Source organism: Procambarus clarkii, chromosome 10 (genome assembly GCF_040958095.1).
Source record: "Procambarus clarkii isolate CNS0578487 chromosome 10, FALCON_Pclarkii_2.0, whole genome shotgun sequence".
NCBI classification, from domain to species: domain Eukaryota; kingdom Metazoa; phylum Arthropoda; class Malacostraca; order Decapoda; family Cambaridae; genus Procambarus; species Procambarus clarkii.
The window spans coordinates 8,383,325-8,405,996 of NC_091159.1; the positions used below are offsets into that span (position 1 = coordinate 8,383,325).

At 44.4% G+C, this 22,672-nt stretch overlaps 1 protein-coding gene across 1 annotated transcript in view; it reads right to left on the reverse strand.

The window, feature by feature from the left end:
- The window catches only part of bdg (sodium-dependent transporter bedraggled), a 237,130-nt gene that overhangs the window by 18,174 nt on the left and 196,284 nt on the right, over window positions 1–22,672 (reverse strand). The window contains exons 6-14 of the mRNA XM_069321555.1: window positions 20,345–20,411; window positions 13,837–13,961; window positions 12,688–12,839; window positions 12,170–12,252; window positions 11,703–11,842; window positions 11,210–11,386; window positions 9,078–9,238; window positions 8,695–8,826; window positions 1–30 (exon numbers count right to left, since the gene is read on the reverse strand). The exon at window positions 1–30 is cut by the window's left edge and continues 48 nt beyond it. Of these exons, the coding sequence (XP_069177656.1) occupies window positions 1–30; window positions 8,695–8,826; window positions 9,078–9,238; window positions 11,210–11,386; window positions 11,703–11,842; window positions 12,170–12,252; window positions 12,688–12,839; window positions 13,837–13,961; window positions 20,345–20,411 (1,067 nt within the window). The remainder of the gene's footprint in view (window positions 31–8,694; window positions 8,827–9,077; window positions 9,239–11,209; window positions 11,387–11,702; window positions 11,843–12,169; window positions 12,253–12,687; window positions 12,840–13,836; window positions 13,962–20,344; window positions 20,412–22,672) is intronic.

Below are 22,672 nucleotides of genomic sequence, written 5' to 3' on the forward strand. Positions count from 1 at the left end.
ATCAAGGAAGTACAGGATGTTGATTCCAGCCTGCAGTAATAAAAAAACCAGCGTTGAATGTAATGAAACGCCATTTTCTGGGTGAGCCCCGGAGGCTCCCTGGAGCTTATCGGGCTAATGTGTGTTATGTTAGACCGGGACATTAGCTAAGGAGTTCAGACCTACCAGGGACCAGCGCCAGAACCTGGCCCCTTCAGAGAGGTTTCAGGGAGCAATGGCCCTGGAAAACCCCATATGGTTGGGGGTTTTCCTTATCTGCCATCGACCGGGGTTAGGCACCCAGAAAGGTAGGCGTAACAAAACAAACCCCACATGGTAAGACACTACAACAAAAACCGAACAGAGAGGTAGAAAACTCCCTACAATCCCAAGGAAACAAGCAAACAAGCAAACATCACACTTTACTGCCGCGCCGATCGTCCGCGCAGCCCTCCCCACCCCGGGAGGGGGAGGGGGGAGCCCCGGACCTACCGCGCCGGCTGCCAAGCTCCAGTTCGGAAGCTAAGCCTCAACCAACGCGAAAAAACCGCCGACCGGTGGGAGGGAGGGTTTCCAGGGAGCCTCCGGGGCTCACCCAGAAAATGGCGTTTCATTACATTCAACGCTGGTTTTCTGTGGGGAGCCCCTACGGCTCCCTGGAGCTTCATACCCAAAGAGAAGGAAAAGAAAGGGCTAACCCGGGAGGCGGCCGCCACAAACTCTGCAACGCAAAGCCAAGACAACCGGTCGCAAACCTGCGACCCAAGGCAACAAGAACGCCCAAGAACAGACATACACATGGATGGGCGGCCAAAAACCTGTGCGACCCACAATTCCCTGCGCCCGAAATGAGCCCGAGACGTCACCAACACAGCAGCAATTGCTGTAAACGTCTGAACAGCACGGGCGCAAAGACAGACCGCAGTAAGAAGGAAAACACTGCGGACGACCCGGGAGACCCGAGCCCTGAAAACAGGGAACGAAGGAACCGGATCAACCACAGCGCATCCCCAGGCACGGTACGCCGGCAACAGCAAAAAGCACAACTGGACAACACAGGACGCACCCCCCGGCCAAACCAAACAAGTACCAATACCCCAAGAACCCCTCCGGAAAGCAGCCGTCTCGACCGTCGCCAGGACAGAGAAAGGCTGCACACCAATAAGCTACCACCAGTACCAAAGAGGAGGAAACTGAAACCGAAGGGGCTACCACAAACTGAGGGGAAGAGAAGAAGGCACCCTGAACAAGGACCAGGATGGCTCAGGCGACTCATGAGCAGGCCGGAGGGGAAACAAAACGCGAGAAGACGTAATAAACGTCATACAGTCCCCAAGACGAAGCTCGCAGGTGGGACACCGTCAACAAAGCCACCTGAACACCATAGAGATGGCGATACCTGCGTCAAAATACCAGACGCGAAGAGCCAAAGAGAAGGCCGAACCAGTCACGGACAGGACCGATTCGGCCTGCCGAAAGAGGCGAAGCCTCAGGAAAAACGCCCCGGGTACGGACACCTATCAAGCAGCGTCTGAAAAGAAGGCTGGGCCGGCCACAGTGGAACCATAAGGACTGTTCTCGTGGGAATGGGCTGCAACTGAGCCAGAACCCGAAGCAACAGCTGGACCGGGAGAAGAGGTACAGGTACCCCCCACCTCGACCAGGCCTGCCGAAAGCCTCCACCGTGAAGTCCTCGCAGGTGGGAAGGGCGCCACAAAACGGGCGACGCCTAGACCACGCCGACCCGAAGACGTCCATGGCCAGGAGTCCATAAGCCCAACAGAGCCAACAAAACGAATCGGCGACGACTGGCCAACCCACGAAGAGGAATGAACCGAGACAGCTGTCCACCAGGACGCAGGACACACCCCGGACACGAGCCACACGGTTAACCAAACCCCCTGTGGTTCCGGCAAGAACCACCAGAGAACAGTCCAAACAGAGCTGAACGGTAGAGTACCTAGTGACCTAAACCCTCCGAAGCGCAAACCAGACAGCCATGAACACCTGAACCGGGCTGTGAGCCCGACGGACAGACAGACTCCATCAACCTCGGCCGACCTGGTGAGCACAGGTCACAAAGCCCCAGCCGAGAGACGACCCGTCCGTGAACACATCGAGCGAAGGCTCGGGGAGCCGCCAAGGCACGGAACCCCGAAAACCCCAAAGAGGAAGCTGGTGACGCAGCACCAACACCAGATCCCCAGAGGAACCCAAGGAATGCAAGAGGCGGAAGTGGAGTCTCCGTAGGAACCAACCGACGCCGGAGCCAAACCCGACTCTGCGGGCAGACAAGCACGCCGAAGTGCAAACTCCCGCACAACCGCCCAAGCAACCGCTGAGCAACCCGGGACCCCCTCCTGAACAGCCAAAGGCGGGACCACAGCCACAGTAACACTTCTGGAGGGAAGACAATGAGGGGCCCAAGAGCCTGAAACAAGGCCCAGGTCCGAACCCGGGACGGAACAGAAGGTAAAACCTCCAGATCACCAGGAAACCAAACCCAGCGATCTGGAAAGAACCATCCCCTGGCGAGCAGACAAGCGGACTGACTGGGAGCCCACTCCAGCCAGTCGTCGAGGTAGGCCAGACACCGAATCTCAGACGCAGACAGGGCACTAAGATCCGGTAAAGATGCAAAGAGTATACAAAGTGCCCTTCACAAAATAGGGAATGCAATAAAAACAGCAAACCTGAAGCCCCACCACCAAAGCATTGTATGACAATCATATGAAGACATATTATGACATATGACAATCATTATATGACAATATGACAATTATAATCAAAGCATTATATGACAGAGTGCTGGGAAGACGGGACACCACGAGAGTAGCTCTCATCCTGTAACTACACTTAGGTAAGTACACATAGGTAATTACCAACCGTGCTAGCCCCAGAAAAACTGGAGAGGAATGTGCCAAGAAGTGACCTGGAGGTCCAGGTCCACCATCCATGCACCCGGCCCTAACAGAATCCGAACAGGAGACAACAGTCCTCCGAGCAGGGCAGAGGATCCAGGGCGCAGACGGAAGTAGTCCAGAAGAACTGCAGACTGGAAAAGCTCATGACTGCAAAGAGCAGACGGGAAGCCCAGAAGGATGGGGCGGAACGACCACGCCCCACGCACCCACGAAGAGGAAATGACGAAGCGCAGGGAAGAAGCCCACCCCGCCAGCTCTAAACCCCCCCCAAGGGGGAGAAGCCGTCCTCCGACGCCAGCAGAGGCCGGAAGACAACCCAAAGCGCCCACCAACAGCGGGACCAAGCGAGAGGCAACAGAGCAAGCTGCTCCCCCAGCGCCCAGTCAACAGAGAAGGGAACAGAACCCCTTCAGAAAGAAAAAGTACACTACCGAAGTCATGAGGAGAGACTACGGGAATGAAACCACACTTCGCTGGAAGAGGAAGTGAGGGGAGACCTGATCACCACATACAAGATACCCAAGGGAATCGACAGGGTTGAGAAGGACAGGATATGTAACACAAGGGGCACACGCACTAGGGGACACAGGTGGAAACTGAGTACCCAAAAGAGCCACAGATAGAATTAGTTTTTTTTTTTTTTTTTTTTTTTTTTTTGAGTGTCAGAATGGGAACGGGAAAGCACTAAGAAGTAATGTGGCGACTCCTCACACAAGTAACGAGGCTGACCCCCATACAATGTCACATGTAGACATGACAGCCCAAGAGGCACAGGAACCGATACACCTGTTGACGGACGGTTGAGAGGCAGGACCAAGGAGCCAGAGCTCAACCCCCACAAGCACAACTAGGTGAGGACATATATTGTAAAAGCACAAGCCGCCGACTAGTGGCAAAGAGCACTACGCCGGCCAGGCAAAGAAGGCACAAAACTGCATCAAAAGGCCCACCTCGACAGCAAAACCACAAAGTCCCAGCACAACCACAACATGTGCCAAGACCCAAAAAGCTCAGTCTGCAAGCCAGGAAGACCCCGGAACCCCAAAAGGCAGATCCGGGTCACACGAGGAAACAAAGTCCCCTGAACCCACAAAAGGGGGCCCAAGAGGAAGAAACCTCCAGAACGAAACCAAGGAACCCAAAGGAACCCAGAATCGAACCAGGGGGAGCCCAAACCACCACATTTGCCGGCGGAGAACACCACTAAAAGGCAAAGCACAGACCCCAGCAGAACGCCCTGGGAAAACGGTCCCAACAGACCGAAAACCGAGGGGCAAGGTGTGGGAGCAAGCATACCAGCCAGGGGCACTGAGCCTAAACCCAGAGGCTCAGACCCAAAATCAACACCCAAACGTTCCCAGAGGAACAGGCAACGGCAAGAAAACACCAGAAAAACAAAGAAACGACAACAGGAGAACAAAAACCCTGCAAATTTTTCGAAAACTCACCAGAGACGCTCGCTCGCACACCCAGACGCATGTAAACAAACGGCAACGCCGCCCTGGTGGCCACGCCGGGAAACCGGCAGACGAAAATGGCCGCCAGCAGGGGCTGTGACTGACGCTTAATACACAAAAACACGCCAGCAAATGTGGGAAGCTAGCAGACTGGAAGGGCGAAAAACGACGCCCAACAGCAGAAAAACCCCTGAAGGGGCAAAACCGCCCCAGAACTGCTAGTAGGCATCCCCCACAGCCCCGGGAACCAACAACAGAGGCCCCGGGGCAGAGCCGTCCTCCAAGCCCTCCGCCCTGAAAGAAAAGCAAGAGCCCATGGGAAAGGCAACAAGAAAGGGCCGCTGGTAAGACCCAGAAGCCTTGGCAGGAGGCACAGGCTCAAACCTCCGTCCCCAACCCGAACGGGGCATCCCCCGAAAACCGCCCGAGTCTCTGCCGCAACTGAACCCCGCCCCGACCCAGAAACACGCAGACGGTCCGGAGCCGGGAACATGGAGAGAAAGGGGCGAGCAGCACCTAACCAAACGGGGCGGCCACGGGGCATTCGAGTGGGAAACCAACCTAGCATGTTGCAGCAACCTAACCTAGCTTGCAACACGGATGCCGCCTGTACTCTGAACAGTAATAACATCAGGAGAGTACTGGAGAACAAGCAGAGAATCACTCGCAAGACTCCGGGTCAAGGTGTCAGGGACCCAACAGGCAGCATGACGGAGGTAAAAATGGCGACTGTCACCCGGAGACAAGGGAACAGCAACCAACGATCCCGTACAAGACGGGTTGGAACCCGGAAGACACATTCAATGGTCCCCCGAGCCCAGACAGGGGTTTCCAGGGCCCGTAGGGTAACAACTACGGGAAGCCCGGGCAAGGTGTTGCTAACCGGTTAAGAAACCCAAACATAACAAGAGGGTAGATTATAGCACTGAAAACCCCCGAGACGTGTACAAGCACGGGGGCCTAGCAGAGGGCCGCCAAACACTACCAGTGGAACTATAACCACCTTAGGCAGACCCCCACCAGGCAAGAAAAGAAAAACAAAAGAAAAACCCCGCAAAAGTACACCGTCTCCAGAGGCAACAGAAACCGGCCGCCGCTTAGGTGGCAGGCTGCGCAACACCTTGACGCCCTAACCAGCACAATACCAATCCCTACCCAGGGCCAAACAAGGGCCCCAAGCCCCAGCTGGCCCCAAGGGCGAGGCAAATGCCGAGCAGCAAGAACCTCTACGGGAATGGTTCCCGAACGCCCCAGGGAAGATAACCCTGTAACGCAAGGGCAGTACTCACAGGGCGCTTAGGGAAGTCAGCCACTAAGCACATGCAGCCCCGGCACTGATGAAGTACTCCTGGCCACCGCACACCACAACACACGGCAGTGAACGCCACACAAGGCAAACACCGCCTAGGAAACTGAGGCCAGAGAAGCGTCAATCCCGGTTGACATTAGCGAACGAACTGAAGCTTGGCAGCCGGCGCGGTAGGTCCGGGGCTCCCCCCTCCCCCTCCCGGGGTGGGGAGGGCTGCGCGGACGATCGGCGCGGCAGTAAAGTGTGATGTTTGCTTGTTTGCTTGTTTCCTTGGGATTGTAGGGAGTTTTCTACCTCTCTGTTCGGTTTTTGTTGTAGTGTCTTACCATGTGGGGTTTGTTTTGTTACGCCTACCTTTCTGGGTGCCTAACCCCGGTCGATGGCAGATAAGGAAAACCCCCAACCATATGGGGTTTTCCAGGGCCATTGCTCCCTGAAACCTCTCTGAAGGGGCCAGGTTCTGGCGCTGGTCCCTGGTAGGTCTGAACTCCTTAGCTAATGTCCCGGTCTAACATAACACACATTAGCCCGATAAGCTCCAGGGAGCCGTAGGGGCTCCCCACAGAAAAGCAGAATTTTGATAACTATTGAAAATACTTAGTACATATACAGTTCTACCTGTGGACTCTATTTCTACCTGTGTAGTTACATTTACTTATAACTTAAATTAATGTAAATTTGTTTATATATACCTGTTCAGTTCCTGTATACTCTACACCAGCAGTTTTCCCAACCCATTACTGGGTCATTGGAGATTACTCAAGTGTTGCTGCTATGATTAAAGTAGCGTGATGATGACTTATTAGTGCATGAAACTAACAATAATTATGATTATAGTAATATCTGGCAGTGGAAAGCTACATATCCATTGCACTCATTGCAGAGTGCAATGGATATGTGGGCCTGCAAGCCACTGTAAATTACAGCCTTAGAGATCACGGTACCACCAGACAATCTTGGCACCCGACTGAACTTAGAAAGTAAAAGAATTCTTGACACACTACCGAGTAACTACAAGGAAATCCCCCCGTTACCTCCTCATTTTGCTTCCTGGGTCATGCACAACACACACAACATACATACACACAAATAATACACATACATTTGGTGCAGAATATTCTAACCAGTTCCAGCACCTGGCTCCAGACTAAATTTCAACACAATCTCCAGTAGTAAAGATATAATAATCCATTTCAGAGTAGAAAGGTAGTGCTGTATATATGTTGTCTTTTATCTTAATTTTATGAACACTTGTGTAAATTTTTTTTTACTGTATTTTAAGTCACAGTTAGAAATGTTTCTCAATTAAACTGGGTCTTGAGAAAATGTAAATGAACAACATTTACACAGACTAATTTACAGCAACTGTAGTTGTATGTCATTGCTAAATTAAGCTACAGTTATTGTGTAATAAGAATAATTTTGTAGAAGGCCTATAGGCCCACACAAGGCACTTATTTTATCCACCCAAACTCACTCATATATATGTCTAACCTACACTTGAAACAATCTAAAAATCCCACTTCTGTTATGTTACCCAGTAATTTGTTTTATAAAGCAATCCTCGTTTCCAAACTAGTATTTAGACAGGTCTTTTCTAAATCTAAACTTATCCAATTTATATTCATTGTCACAAGTTCTATTTCGTGTTGATATATTTAAAATCTTATTTATATCGATTCCATTTTATTTATATCAACTTTGTTATAACCTTTCATCTATTTATATACAGTGGTACCTTGGTTTACGAATTTAATCCATTCCCAGAGACGGCTCGTAACCCAAAACAAACTTTTCCATAAGAAATAATGTAAATTGAATTAATCCATTTCACACTCCCAAAAATATTAACTTCAAAATACATTTAATATATAACACACACAAATATTTTGTACTATAGTATGTACAAGTTATAGCTTACCTTTATTGACGACTCTTGTTGGCATATGGAAAGCGGTGAGAAGGGGAGGAGGAGGAGAGGTATTAGTGTTTGGAAGGGAAGTCCCCTTTCCATTATAACATCAGGCAGTGATGCCATTTCTGGGGCACTCTTTATCCTACACTTTGCAGGCATACCACTAAGACCTGGTTGTGGCTCACTGCTTGCTTGTCTTACCAAGAATCTGTCTATAGACACTTGTTTTTCCCTACGTTTTATCACTAGTCTGTAGTGAGACATCACATTCATTCACTATGAAAGATCTCTTGTTTTTCCTCTATTGTCATCCTCACATTTGTTTTCTTAGGATGAACTTTACCACTGACTTTCTTGGGACCCATTGCTTGATATATAATAATTACTTTTATGTTCAAAAACAAAAAAAGCAGAAAAACGATTAAATTCTTTACAAAGAATTCAAGCGCGATCGTCACTACGCAGGAGGCACTTAAACTGAGGCGTGGTCACCGGGAACCATGCACTTGGTCAACCCATACATGTATCAACAAACTCGTAACTCAAAGTAAAGCTCGTAAACCGATTCAAATTTTACGAGAAATTGGGCTCGTAACTCGTAAAATTCGTAGAGGGGCATTTGTAAGCCAAGGTTCCACTGTACTTCAATCATGTCAACCCTTATTCTTTGTCTTACAAGAGAATGTAAGTTACACTTTTTTAGTCTGTTCATAAGGAAGATATCCAATTCTTGGAATTGACGTTGTTATCCTTCTACGTAGGTGTTCAAGTGAATTTATGTCCATTCTATAGTATGGAGACCAAAACTGCGCAATCTAAATAGGGACTAAGTAGGGCAACAAAGCTGAAGAATAATATTAATTGTCTTGTTGCTTATGCTTCTAGAAATAAATCCCAGTATTCTATTTGCCTTATATTTCATAAATTTATGCAATGATTTATTTTACTCAAGATTCCTACTAATCACAACTAAATCTTTTTTGCATCAAGACTCCAAAAATTATATAACTACTCCTCTCAAGGTAGTAGTTTCCAGAAGCAATATTGCAACAAGAGAAGATAGTACAGGTATTCAGATGATAATATTCAGCAAAATAGCTGATAACTTACTCCAGTGGCCATTGGCAGTGCTGCAGAAAACCCAAACAAACAACAGAGAAATGTGATAAACGTCTCCCAAGCTTGTAACCGCTCACGATTTATGCGTATAACGGCTTCCACAACTGTTCGCCAGACAGCCAGCTGTTGAAATGGAGGCAACTAATTATTGTACACTCTAGTGCTTGGTCTTGGACCAAAATTTGACCACTATTGTAATTGTTGTATAACATTATGTACATTTGTATAAAACTGGAAAGTCAAAAATATAAAAATATTTGCATAATTTTTCAGTAAATAATCATGGTCCTAAAAAGAAATTTGTATGTACATATTACAGGAAGAAATAAATTTTTCCACTACATTATGTGCTTAAGATAAATGTTATCAAATACCTGTTGAGCAATACCAAAGAGAAGTAAACTCAGGTAGAATAATGACGACCAGAATGGTGAGATTTGCTGAGCCCCGTTGACAGCAAGAAGCGCTGGGAAGAGCTCTGTGGCTAGACGTAGACTCTGATAACCACTCCGCTCATCTGATTCTGTTCTCTTCACTGTAATTTGAAAAATAAATAAGAATTTTAAGTTTTATGAAATTTTTCTTTTTTTCTTTTCCTGTGAAACTTTGGAGAACAAGAAAATAATTCATGTATATATTAATTAAATAAGCAGCATGAATAATGTAAAGCACAAATTATTGTAGTACAGTACAGCATATGTGGTCACCAAGACATTTATCATGAGAATGAGCTAAGCTAGAATAATTATACTGAATAACATTTGGAAGGGATATATGGACAAGGAGCTGGGAAACGAGGATGGAGTGGAGGAACAATGCCCAACCTACTTAGACTATCGGGATTGAATGCCAACTCTGCAAGAAACGAGGCCATTACACCGACCAGTCCAAGTGGACGAACATGTGTACTTAAAACTAAATATTAATGAACTATTATTTAAAAATAAAATCCTCACTTTAGCCAGTGCATTGATATGGCAACATGAGCCTCAAGTGATCTGAGAGTGATCTGAGAGGTAGATGAGTGTGGCTTGCTAAGCTCCTCTTCTGACTTAAGGTGAGTGGTGAGAAAATCAGGTCTTGTGGACTATGACCACTTGTGTGTTGACCACATGCATATTTGTATATTCTGTTTCCTTTCATTGGAGAGTTGAATTTACAAAGGGATTGTTCTCCTAGGTACAAAAAACACACTTCTCTGATGGGAAAGTGGGTTAAAATATAACATTTTTGAGAGGTCCAGGTGAAACAAATGGCTTGTTTCACCTACTGATCTCTGGTATGTCATCACTCTTCAAGGGTGACCTCTTGTATGCTATCCCCTGGGTACTTCTTGTGCATCTGCCTTCCCTTATTTGTACCTCGTGGCAGATAGGGACATGAAGGTGATTTCTGTTTTATGCTTACTCTTTCCATCTTCCTCCCCCAAGACTCATGTGGTGGCCAACCAGGCCCACGAGCCTTCCAAAAGATTCAATCTTCTGTTTCACGGGTGGAGCAATCTGACCTTTGCTCCAACTTAAAGATTTCTCATAAGAACACTCGAATCGGATAATAGCTCTATGTCTTGGAACATGTATACTGCTCCCTGATCATCCTATACAACCTCTTCCATTCCATCTTCTCTAGTAAATCGTATGAGCACATCCCCTCAGGCACTTTTTTTTGCATCTCAACCTTATCAATAATGAGAATCCCCAACAGCATCCACAATTTCAGTCTCCTTACCAGAGATCTAGTGCAATGACTTTTGACATTGTTCATTATCCTGCTTTATATCAGGGGAATTAAAAAATGCTTGATGACACACATGCCTGGCTTCCCTGTGGCAAATGCACTTCCCCAATTATTGCAAAGATAACTTTTAATAGTTGGGCCCTCCTATGCTCAGTGGTTCTTGGAGTCAATGTCTTTCTCTAAGAATACATACCTAACCCTTGAACAAATCCTAACCCTTACCAAACCTAACCCTTACCAAAGAAGTAATTGCCTGAAGTTTAGGTATTTTGCCTATCTATGGCTTGTCCAGACATTCCAAATCATATTTTACTGTCCACCCAGTTCACTGCATAAATTGCAGTGACAATCACCCTGGTTATTCTAGGTCTTGTGCCCATTTTTTTACTTGAACAATTCCTACTTTTCCTAAAAGCAATAGACAGTATCTCCTTTACTAAGGAGAAATTAAAATTAAAAAACTTTAGGTTCTTCAAGTCCCTATTTTATGCATGATGTGTACAATGCCCTCCACTCCTGCCTCGCATCCTCCTAGTTCTTTGCCCTCTTACAAAATGCTTTGCTGCCCTTATACCTCAATGCTTGCTCAACAAACCAACATTAAGGAACTTCTGAATCATCTGTGACTTGCATAGTGTTATACTGCTTAGCCATACATCACCTTTTGATACTTAAAAATGAAATGCTTAAATTGGATATTAGTTTTGATGCTTTACATAAAATTTTACTAAATATAAGCAAATAAATGCAGAATATTTTTTAATCATACCATTTCCAAGTTTTGGTGGGCGTATTCTAATTCCTGCATAAAAGTTATCATGATGCATATACTCAGCAAGATACTGTGGTGACAAATTTCCCATTTGCAGATGCTGAAGGAAAGTTTCAAATATCATCTTGTGTTGGACTTTTGATTCAGTCAGGAACTGAGCATTCTCCAGGTTTTCTGTTGGGTAATTACAATTTACTATGTTAAGATAGCTAAACATAACATTTCTGCAAAAAATTAGCTTGGTCCTTTAACTGTGTAATTAGATTTCAGAAGTGTACTTTGGAAAGTGAAATTGATGGAAGGGTGTTTCTGGAAAAGCTCGAAATGTCTTAAGTTGGGATACTCTAGAAAAGACAATTCCTTTTACAAAAGAGGGTAGTATTCCAAAGATAGCTTGGGAACCATGTTAGCACCCTAGAATGGATATATGCCACTTCTTAAATTCATGTCATCACAGACTTGCATAACGAAACATCCCATATCATCTCACCGAAGGAAGATGGTTTGTAGTGTAGGTTGTTCTGAAGGAGTCCTGACACACAAGATGAACCAGTGACGGCTGCCAGCACCAGCACCAAGGTTGTAATTACTGATAATATTGTTGTGTCTCTGTATAGAGCATGTCCTCTCCTGAAGATTAATAAAACAAATTTAATGTTGACACTAATGTATACTTTGACTACTGTACTCTACACAGTTTACTGTGTAGCATATTTATAAGGCATCATATCTTATACACTCTCTCTCTAGCTAACACTTTGAATTGATATAATTAAGCTGGTTTATGTGATGTTTTTCTGATAGAACTTGGTATTCCTAAATTAAAAGAATAGAATTAATATAGATCTTTATAGATGGTAAACCTTAAAGCATGGCATTGTAGCTACTTAAAGCTGTGATATGATTAAAAATTAAAGATTTTAACTTAAGAAGTAAGATAAGAAAATGAAGGCATACTTATTGTGGGCTGCCATCTGTTGAAGAACAGCCCCATGGAAACCCCAGACTAGGAACACTTCTCGACTAGCTGCCATCCATGACTGCAAATAATTAAGTCGGGTTAAACTACAAGGTGTAATAGAGCAGCAGCCTGTGACAAACAATATTAACTTTGATTGTTTGTATGAAGTTATTATTTGCATTTTTTGTTAAAATGTAACCAAGTATAACTAAAAATATTTATATACTTATATACAGTACTAAAATATATAATCAGAGATGATGGCATTCAAATTCAAAAGAAACTAAATTGTGGATAGATTTAGTAACAGATAAAAGATAGTAGGCCTATAGAATACTGATTCAGTTACAATTAAAGCAAGGTACATGAACTGATAGTTTGGGTAACAAATATAGATACAATAACATAAGCCCATAAATACAAAACCATTCAAAATACTGTACAGTGAATGACTATTGTACAATCAATATTAACAATACCTTCTGGGAGAATCACAGCATATACTGGTACTCACACGACTGTTCATGAAAAATTCACTGAAGTTTGTGACATCATTGATGTAGAGATCATCTTTGGTCCAGGAAGCCAGGTAGAGACACACTACCAAGTAGCACAGTAGAGGCACAAGGAACACTATGTAGCACACTTTCCCATATGATTGGTTACCTGTATGAGTAAAAGAGTACATACAGTACACTGCCCTTTGATTTACAACATGGTTTTAATTGTTGAAGAATATACAAGTACCAGTTGGCTTGGTCACCAATAATTTGATTTTAACCTTTTTTTCTGTGAGGGGGGTTGGGGGCAACAATATACTATACAGTACTCTATTAATCTATGTTTGTTTTTATTATCTTAGGTTCACCAATCAATTTCTATCAAGGAGACAATGAGTCACAATACCATGGCTGAAGATATGATGACCAAACAACACACCAGAAGATAGAGAAATGACGACATTTTCATCCATCCTGGACCATTACCAAATCGTGTGTGATTAGACAATAGCCCAGGATGGACCGAAATGTCATTCTTTCTCCATTTTCTGGCATGTTGTTTAGTCATCTTAATGCACAGTTACTGTTAGGAAAAAGTTACATTGGAGGTACAGTTATGCTGGTACAAGCAGCCTATCATTAGCCTTAGTATTATCAATATGCTGGTACATGTAGCATTTTGTGTGAACCTTACATGGCTAACAATTTGAATGTTTGAAACATGTATGATAATGCACTGTATATTCATGGAATGGTTCAGAAAGGCAACCAGTACATCATGTCATTTATATTTAAGTGACAAGATGTACTGACAGGATATACCCGTCTCATTCCACACACTGATCTCTTCCAAATGCTACAGTCACTTTGTACTTTCTGCTGATATTTCCCTTCCCTTCCCAGCCACAAATAATGCTCCTTCGTAATTTAACTGGAATATTAAGCTCCTGTGTTTTAAATACTGTAGGATATAATCCATTGTCAGGTTAACCTCAGAATATAACATGACTCAAGCAACAAGTGACCTCACACAAGATTATACCACAAATGATATTTCTTACAATTGGAAGTACAGTAATGTATTTTTCACTAAGTAAATGTATATGTACTGTCTATATATAAACTTTAGTACATTACAGACATACATATTTAGGGAGCCTGACCTCTACTGAGAGCGATGAGAGTTATGATCCAGATGAGAGCAATATTGAATGCCATATCAAACTTGAGTGAACCTAGCTCCTGCAGCCATGACGCATCGCCGTCTCCCCTCTGAAGCACCTGCGAACTGGAAATGTAACTTATATATAATACATACATTTTCTTATAAATATTATGAATAATATTTTTAACATTGTTGCAAGAATTCTGGAATCCAAATTCACAAGCAATTAGTATAATTTACAATATTGCAATGAAATCTGAAACAGACGTAGTGACATGATACAATACGTCAAAGTAATTAACCTGGCATTTTGTGTTGCAGGAGACACTGGTAAATAATGCTTCACCCAAGGTTAAATGGTTATCAAAATTCTTCCTACCCTATGGGGAAGGGAAAACAAGGCCTCATCATAGGCCGCTACTCTATTTCTTCAATAAGTAATACTTGAGTGGATTGTTGCCCACTTAATGGAAATATGCAGTAATTGTAACTAACAGTACCTAACCCCAGCAATCCTGGTAATTACAAGCCTATTAGCCTCGTATCATGCATGTCCAAGATACTTGAAAGGATGGGATCGCTTTATCGTCCAGTCTACCCAACCACTTTGACTGGATGGTAGAAAGACGGTCTCACTTCTTGCAGGTCGGCATTCAAGCTCCGACCATCTCAGTGGTTGGGCACCATTCCTTCACCCCCCTTCCCTTCCCATCATAAATCCTTATCCTGATCCTTTCAAAGTGCTATATAGTTATAATGGCTTGGTGCCTTCTCCTGATAATTACCTTACCTTGAAAGGATGGGGGAAGGTGTGGAAGAGTGACTGGGTTCACATGTTTAGTAGTAAAGTAGTCTGACCAATAACAGCCAGCTCAGGGAAGCTGCCATGGCCGAGCCCAGTAAGGGGCATTTCATTACACTCGGCAGTCTATTTTTCAATCAAGACATGGCCATCGGCATAGCACTCTAAATGGAGTGTGCTTGGTCAGTGAGTAAAACATATTAGAGTCTGGCCATGAAATGAACTGGTATCATTATTAAATCCTAACCCTTCACACTAGTAGTACGTACCTTGATAAACCATTCATGAGCTTCTTGTCCCTAATTTGCATTCTTACATAATACAGTTCTTAGAAAGGTGAACTACATTCATAAAATAATAATGCAGATATTTTATTAGGAAAATTAGAAAACAGAGGAAGAGATAAGTTAATTCAAACAAGTTAATTACATAAAGCTAGTGGTATTACCAGCACATATACTATCTGGGCATTGTTGATTACTAGTCGATGTTTGAACAGTGTAATGTTGGTGTAAAGTATAGGTATGTGTTAATTTTAGCCTCTCTCTCGAATATGAATATCCTTAGTGGCTTGTAATTCAAATTTTAAACATAATTATCATTATAAACCATCAGTTCAATGTATATGTGATATTGTTGGGAGCAAGAACCTCCTCCCTAATTCATTAGGAAGCAAGTTCCATAGACTGGGTCCTTTTATTTGCATGGAGTGCTTGCACAGATTTAGTCTGACTCTAGGAATATAAAACCAGCATTGAAACGCCTTTTTCTGGATGAGCCCTGAAGGCTCCCTGGAGCTATCGGGCTAATATGCGATACATTAGGCCAGGGCATTAGTCAATGGAATTCAGCCTACCGGGGACCACAAGCCAAAACCTGGTCCCCCTCATAGAGGCACAGGGAGCAATGACCCCTGGAAAAACCCTGTGGTTGGGGGTTTTTCTTATCTGCCATCGACCGGGGTTAAGCACCCAAAAAGGTAGGCATAACAAAACAGATTCCACATGGTAAGAAAATTGCAACCAAAAACTGAACAGAGGCAGAACTCCTTCAATACCCAAGGAAACAAGCAAATAAACGTCACACCTCACCCCCGGACCACTCATCTGCACAGCCCTTCCCTCCCCAAAAGGGGGAGGGGAAAGCCCCTGGACAAACAGGGTCTTTCCCCTGTTGCTCCCTCCCCATTGCCCCTTCAATGGGGCGACCCGTGAAAGGACCGACACCCCCTACGAGAAGCTGGCCGATGAGCAGAGCGATCATCACACCAACCAGACAACACCGGCTCTGAAGAAAACGCTGGCTCAGAAGCTGGCACCAATGGCCCATCCCGACCTATGGAACCCCGCACCTTGACACGAGTCTTCCAAGAAAACCAAGAACGAAACCCTGGAGAACCAACAAGGCCGACATAGGACGACAACTAGATGAAGCCGCCGGCACAAACTGCATGATAGCAGTCTCCACAAACAGCAACGGACAATATGGCAATGAAAACCTAAGAGCCAGGGGCCCAAACGAATTCCAAAGAGAGAGCGAGCACAGCCTGCCAGCACGTGAGGCGAGAGGCAAAGAACAGAGACACCGCATCCTTGAGAATCGGCTTAAACAGCTTCAACAGTGCAGCCGACGTCCTTGCCACTGAAGCCAGCACCCCAGACGAAGGGCCGGCACTCAACGCCCCCATATCCTCCTCAAGCCAGTCCAAGGACAGCTCGAGAAGGGAAAAGAAGTGCAAGACTGAAGTCAAATAGCCACGGACATGCAAGTCCTCAGCAACCAGAGATGCCGAAAGGGAGGGAACCTGTACGTGCAGCTGCACCATTCCAACATCCCAAGGAAGCACAAGGGCAAATACGAACACATTAATTTGTAAAATTTGCCCAAATTTGCAGGACGAACAACAGGGAAAGGACCAGGCAGCGCGGACTAAACCAAAGTCGAAGCGACTAACACCCCCCAAATCCAGATATCAGAATGGGTAAACTGGAGAACATGCAGAGAACACGACTTGCAAGACTCCGGGTCAAAGGTGTCGTTGTCCCAACAGGCAGCATGATGAAGGCAAAAGCGGTGACTGTCACTCTGAGACAAGGGGGACATAGCAACCTTCAAACTCGCACGAGGCAAGCTGGAACTTGGAAGATGCATCCATAGGTCCCCGAACCCCAAGAGGGTTTTCCAGGGCCCGTAGGCTGACTGCTACAGGAAGCCAAGGCAAGATGTTGCTAACTAGTTAGATCCAAGGCTAACAAGGGGGAGATCAAACACTGAAACCCCTGCAACATGTGCAATCACGGGGCCTAGCAGAGGGCCATCAAAATACATTATTATATGTGGTCCTATAGCCACACCGGGCAGACCACTCCCCCCCATCCCAGGCAAACAAAACAAAAAAAGTAAAAGAAAACCCCACAAAAGTAAAATGCGCCCAGAGGAAACAGGAACCAGCCACTGCATAGGAAAGCTGGCTGCGCAACACCTTGACGCCAGAACCAGCAATAATACTACTCTCTACCAAGGCCAAACAAGGGCCACAAAACCCCAGCTGGCCCCAAGGGCAGGGTAAATGCCACGCAGCAAAAACCCCTATGGAAATGGCATCCCAAAAGCACCAGGGAAGAGAAACCTGACACCCAAGGGTAGAACTCACAGGAAACTTAGGGAAGGCTGCCCTAAGTGCATGCAGCCCCGGAACACGTAAGTACACCTGGCCACCACACCATGAACTGCAGAGGACAGCACTAAGGAAAAAACACTGTCAGGAAACAGAGACCAGAGTTGATGACTGCCACAGATCGCTTTAGCCAACGAACTGGAGTTGCTGGGTAGCCAGTGCTATGAGTCTGAGGCTCCCTGAAATTGTGCGGACGAGCAGCGTGGTGGCGAGGTGTGATGTTTGCTTGTTTACTTGGGAATTGAGGAAGTTCTGCCTCTCTGTTCGGTTTTCGGTTGCAATTTTCTTACCATGTAGGGTCTGTTTTGTTATGCTTACCTTTCTGGGTGCCTAACCCTTGTCAATGGCAGATAAGGAAAAAAAAACCACAGGGGTTTTCCAGGGGCCATTGCTCCCTGTGCCTCTTTGAGGTGGCCAAGTTCTGGCTCATGGTCCCCGGTAGGCTGAACTCCATTGACTAATGCCCTGGTCTAATGTATCACATATTAGCCCGATGGCTCCAGAGAGCTGGAGGAGCTTCCCTCAGAAAAGAGAGATCTATTTCTGGTGTGGTGCTCATGGGTTCTATTGCATATATTAAGGAAGAGTTTCAGCTCAGGATTAGCATTTAGGAACAAGGTTTTGTACATGTAAATAGCACAAGAGGATGTGTGGAGTGAGTATATTTAGCATATTTAGGGATTTTAAACAGAGGGGCTGTATGTTGCCCGAAGACAGAGTTTGTTATAGTACTGATAGCAGATTTTTGCTGGATGATGAAAAAAGTAGAGCAGCACAATACTACACATATCAACAGCATGCTTATGTAGCAGACTGATGAAAAAAGGACCTAGTCCAAGGAGTTATGATCCACCAGTAATTGAAAGTTGCTCAACTGGTAAAAAAAAAAAAAAAAAGCCAACCAAGCTTTAGGAATAATCAAACAAATATTTGAATTTATGGAAATTTGGAATATTAAAGACATTTTCACAACATTTCTTCCCATGAGATTAGTGCTGAGAATGGACCACAAAAGTCCCTACCATGTTTAACAGTTTTAGAGGGAGTACCATAGTGTTTTCTCCATGTTACTGGGAAAACAGCATGGCAGGTCTGAAAACCACACAAGGTAACTGAACTTTCTTAACCTCTCATGTGGCGCTACATTAGTTTCTGATGCTGCCAAGACCATAACAGCCTGCTTTATAGTGTTGCAAGACAAAACTAGCTATCAAATGAAAGCCAATGGAGCCTGACAGCAATTGTTTACTAGGAAAGACAGTTTCACTGTTTCAAAATGCTGCACATTCATTAATGTAGAAAATTAATCCTACCAGTAAAGAATTATGTTACAGTAGTAGCAAAAACTGCATAACTTAATCACATATCCACTGAACTATAGTGCTATGCTTGATCAAACTAACCTAAATTCTGTAGCTATAATAATAATAATTTAGTCACAAGAAGGTACAATAGGTTGGTGAGATTACATAAGATTAGTATTTGTACATTCCTGCAAAGCCATTAACACACGTCGGTAACACAATTGCCGGTCGGCCGAGCGGACAGCCGGTCGGCCGAGCGGACAGCACGCTGGACTTGTGATCCTGCGGTCCTGGGTTCGATCCCAGGCGCCGGCGAGAAACAATGGGCAGAGTTTCTTTCACCCTATGCCCCTGTTACCTAGGAGTAAAATAGGTACCTGGGTGTTAGTCAGCTGTCACGGGCTGCTTCCTGGGGGTGGAGGCCTGGTCGAGGACCGGGCCGCGGGGACACTAAAGCCCCAAAATCATCTCAAGATAACCTCAAGATAACACACAGACAGAGAGAAGGATCTAGGAGTTGATATCACACCAACCCTGTCTCCTGAAGCCCACATCAAAAGAATAACATCTGTGGCACATGCGTGGCTGGCTAACATCAGAACTGCCTTCAGGAACCTGTGTAAGGAATCATTCAGAACCTTGTATACCACATATGTAAGACCAATCCTGAAGTATGCGGCCCCAACATGGAGCCCGTACCCTGTCAAGCACAAGGCGAAGCTTGAAAAAGTTCAGAGATATGCCACTAGGCTAGTCCCAGAATTAAGAGGCATGAGTTACGAAGAAAGGCTGCGAGAAATACACCTCACGGCACTAGAAGACAGAAGAGTAAGGAGAGACATGATGACTACCTACAAAATTCTCAGAGGAATTGACAGGGGTAGATGAAGATAAACTGTTTAACACGGGTGGTACATGAACAAGGGGACACAGGTGGAAACTGAGTACCCAAATGAGCCACAGGGACATTAGAAAGAACTTTTTCAGTGTCAGAGTAGTTAACAGATGGAATGCATTATGCAGTGATGTGGTGGAGGAAGACTCCATACACAGTTTCAAATATAGACATGATAGAGCCCAGTAGGCTCAGGAATCTGTACATCAGTTGATTGACAGTTGAGAGGCGGGACCAAAGAGCCAGAGCTCAACCCCCGCAAGCACAATTAGGTGAGTACACAGCATTTCGGGCAGGTCCTCAATCTAACATATCAGGTAAGATGAAAAGGTACATTGTAACAAGGTCTTATATCAACAAATAACTACAATATAAATTGACAGAGGTGATTACACTGGTAAAGATATATGTCTTAAGTACTAATATTTGGGAAGTGGGTAGTACAAGATACAGTGTGAGTTTGAAGCACAAGGTAGGAAACTATGAGGATGAAATTAAGTACTTTTTGGTTTTACTCTTGAATAGGGCATAGATTGGACAATTTTTTAATTCGTCAGGGAGTGAGTTCCAAAGATTGGGTCTTTTTATTTGTATAGTGTTTGCACAGATTTAGTTTGACTCTGAGGATATCAAAGATACAGTATATTTCTGGTGTGGTGCTCATGGGTTCTATTACACCTATCAAGGAAAAGTTTCAGATCTAGATTAGCATTTAGGAACAAGGCTTTGTACATGTAAATAGCACATGAGAATGTGTGGAGTGAGAACATGTTTAGCATTACAGTATTCCTATAATTTATTAGTAAGTGACAAGACACAGTTACCCACTTGAAGTACTTGGGGACACCCTCGATGATGATGGTGCTGAAGTTGTTGAACACAGAACAGTTCACCACTGTTGGGAGGGAGGAGGAGAGAAAACCATGACTGACTCGCTCAACACTAAGTTTACATAAATAATGCAGCTCTTCCAGCAATTTCCTCATCCTCATAACAAGATGACTGCAATCCACATCAAAACAACCTTGTATCTTCCTCACCATGGACACAACGTTCTCATACATAACTGCAACTTCAAACACCTTTCCTCATATGTACCCCTTACAGTCCTACAACTTCTGGTGCTAATAACCTTCTCAAGAGCATCTCTGCAACCTCATCATATAGCATAACCATGCACACAATCACTTATTACAACCATCCTCACAAAGTTCTTTACAGCTCTTCTCACAACTCTTCCTTGAACCATTTTTACAATACAACTTACAATTTCCTTGCAAGGCTAAGTACAACCCATCTCAAGGGAAGAATGACATAGCGTTTCCTTCTCATGGTGCTCCTTGAGTCACACTAACAACGAAGGTAATACACAAAACATCTAAAACACACACACACATATGCTTGAGTTTACCCGAAGGCCACTAATACTAGTGGCCTCGACGAGGACAGGAAGCTGGAGGCTTGTCAAAGGTCCCACCCCCATGCCCAGATGATCTTTTCTATCTGTATTTTAGAACCCGGCAGAGTTTTGACGTTTACAGCCTCAGCAGGAAGGCGGTTCCACGGGTTTACAGCCATATGGGTGAAAAAGCATCTCCTGTTTTCTGTCCTATATTGTGGCTTGTTGAGCTTGAACCCATTGCTCCTCATTCATGTCACATCTGACCTTTTAAAGAAAGTGTCCAGATCAACATCGACCAAATTGTTTAGTATTTTAAAGGTTTCTATTAGATCCGCCCTGTCATGCCTTGTCTGCAGTGTTGTTAGCCCAGTGGCCCTCAACCGTTGCTGATATGAAAGATGACTAAGCTCTGGTATGATTTTTGTTGACCGGTGTTGCATCTTCTCCAGAGCAGCTATGTTTTTCTGGAGATGAGGTCTCCATGTCTGGATGCAATAATCCAGGTAAGGGTGCACCAGAGACTTGGACAGTTGAAGGACTACTTTCTTTTCCTTGAAGGTAAAGGTTACACTTGATTATTCCCAAGGTTTGGTTCACTTTCTTTACTGCTGCTCCCACTTGTTGTGCAACTTTTAGTGAATGATGGATTCTGATACCAAGGTCCTTTTCTTTATCTAACTGTTGTAAGATAGTGCTGTCACAATTTGGTAGTTGTGACGTGGATTGTTATGCCCCACATGCAAGGTCATGCATTTATCGTCATTAAAGAGAATTTGCCAGTCATCTGACCATTTGTGGAGTTCATGCAGATCTCTTTGTAAGGTTTCGATATCACTTTCACTTGCCACTTTACCATAGATCTTAGTGTCATCTGCAAATTTGATGATGTGGTTTGCAATATTCTTATCTATGTCACTGATGTATATAACAAAAAGGGTTGGCCCCAAAATGGACCCCTGTGGGACCCCACTTAACCCATTTCCCCAGTCAAATTCATTCCCATTTAGCAAGGCCTTTTGTTTTCTATGTTTTAACCATTGCTTTATCCATTCCAGTATTCTCCCATTTATTCCATGTGCCTGTAATTTCCTTGCTATTCTTTCATGTGGTACCTTGTCAAAAGCTTTAATAAAGCCCATGTATGCTACCTCTACCAGAAGTCCTTTGTCTGAATATGAATAGCCAGTTACCATTTCCAGAAATCTGAGCAAGTTAGTAAGACAGGATCTATTTGTAACAAATCCATGTTGCATTGATTTTACAAGATTGTTCTCTGTGAGATGTTGTATGATTCCACTCCCTTAGGATTCTCTCCATGAGCTTGCAGTTGTGTGATGTCAAGCTGATCAGATGGTAGTTTTCTGCCGTGCTCCTTCTGCTTTTTTTTTTTAAATGGGGGTAACATTTGCATATTTCCAATCCAGGGGAACTATCCCTTGGTCCAGGGATTTTCTGAAAAGGAGTTTCAGTGGTATGTATAGTGCATTTGCCAGCTTCTTTACGACTTTGGATTGAAATCATCCACACCTGGGGCTTTTGAGTCTTTTAGTTTGTCAATTCTCTTCCTGATTGTGTCTCATGTAATAGGTATATCCCTTAATTCATTCTCTTCACCTCCTTCAAACATTTGTATGGGTGATGGGATGTCGTTCAATCTTTCAAGTGTGAACACTGGTGTTAAGTGTTCATTCAGTGTTTACTGCCTTTCTATCATCCAATATAACTTGATTAGTCTCATCTTTTAGGAGCCCTAC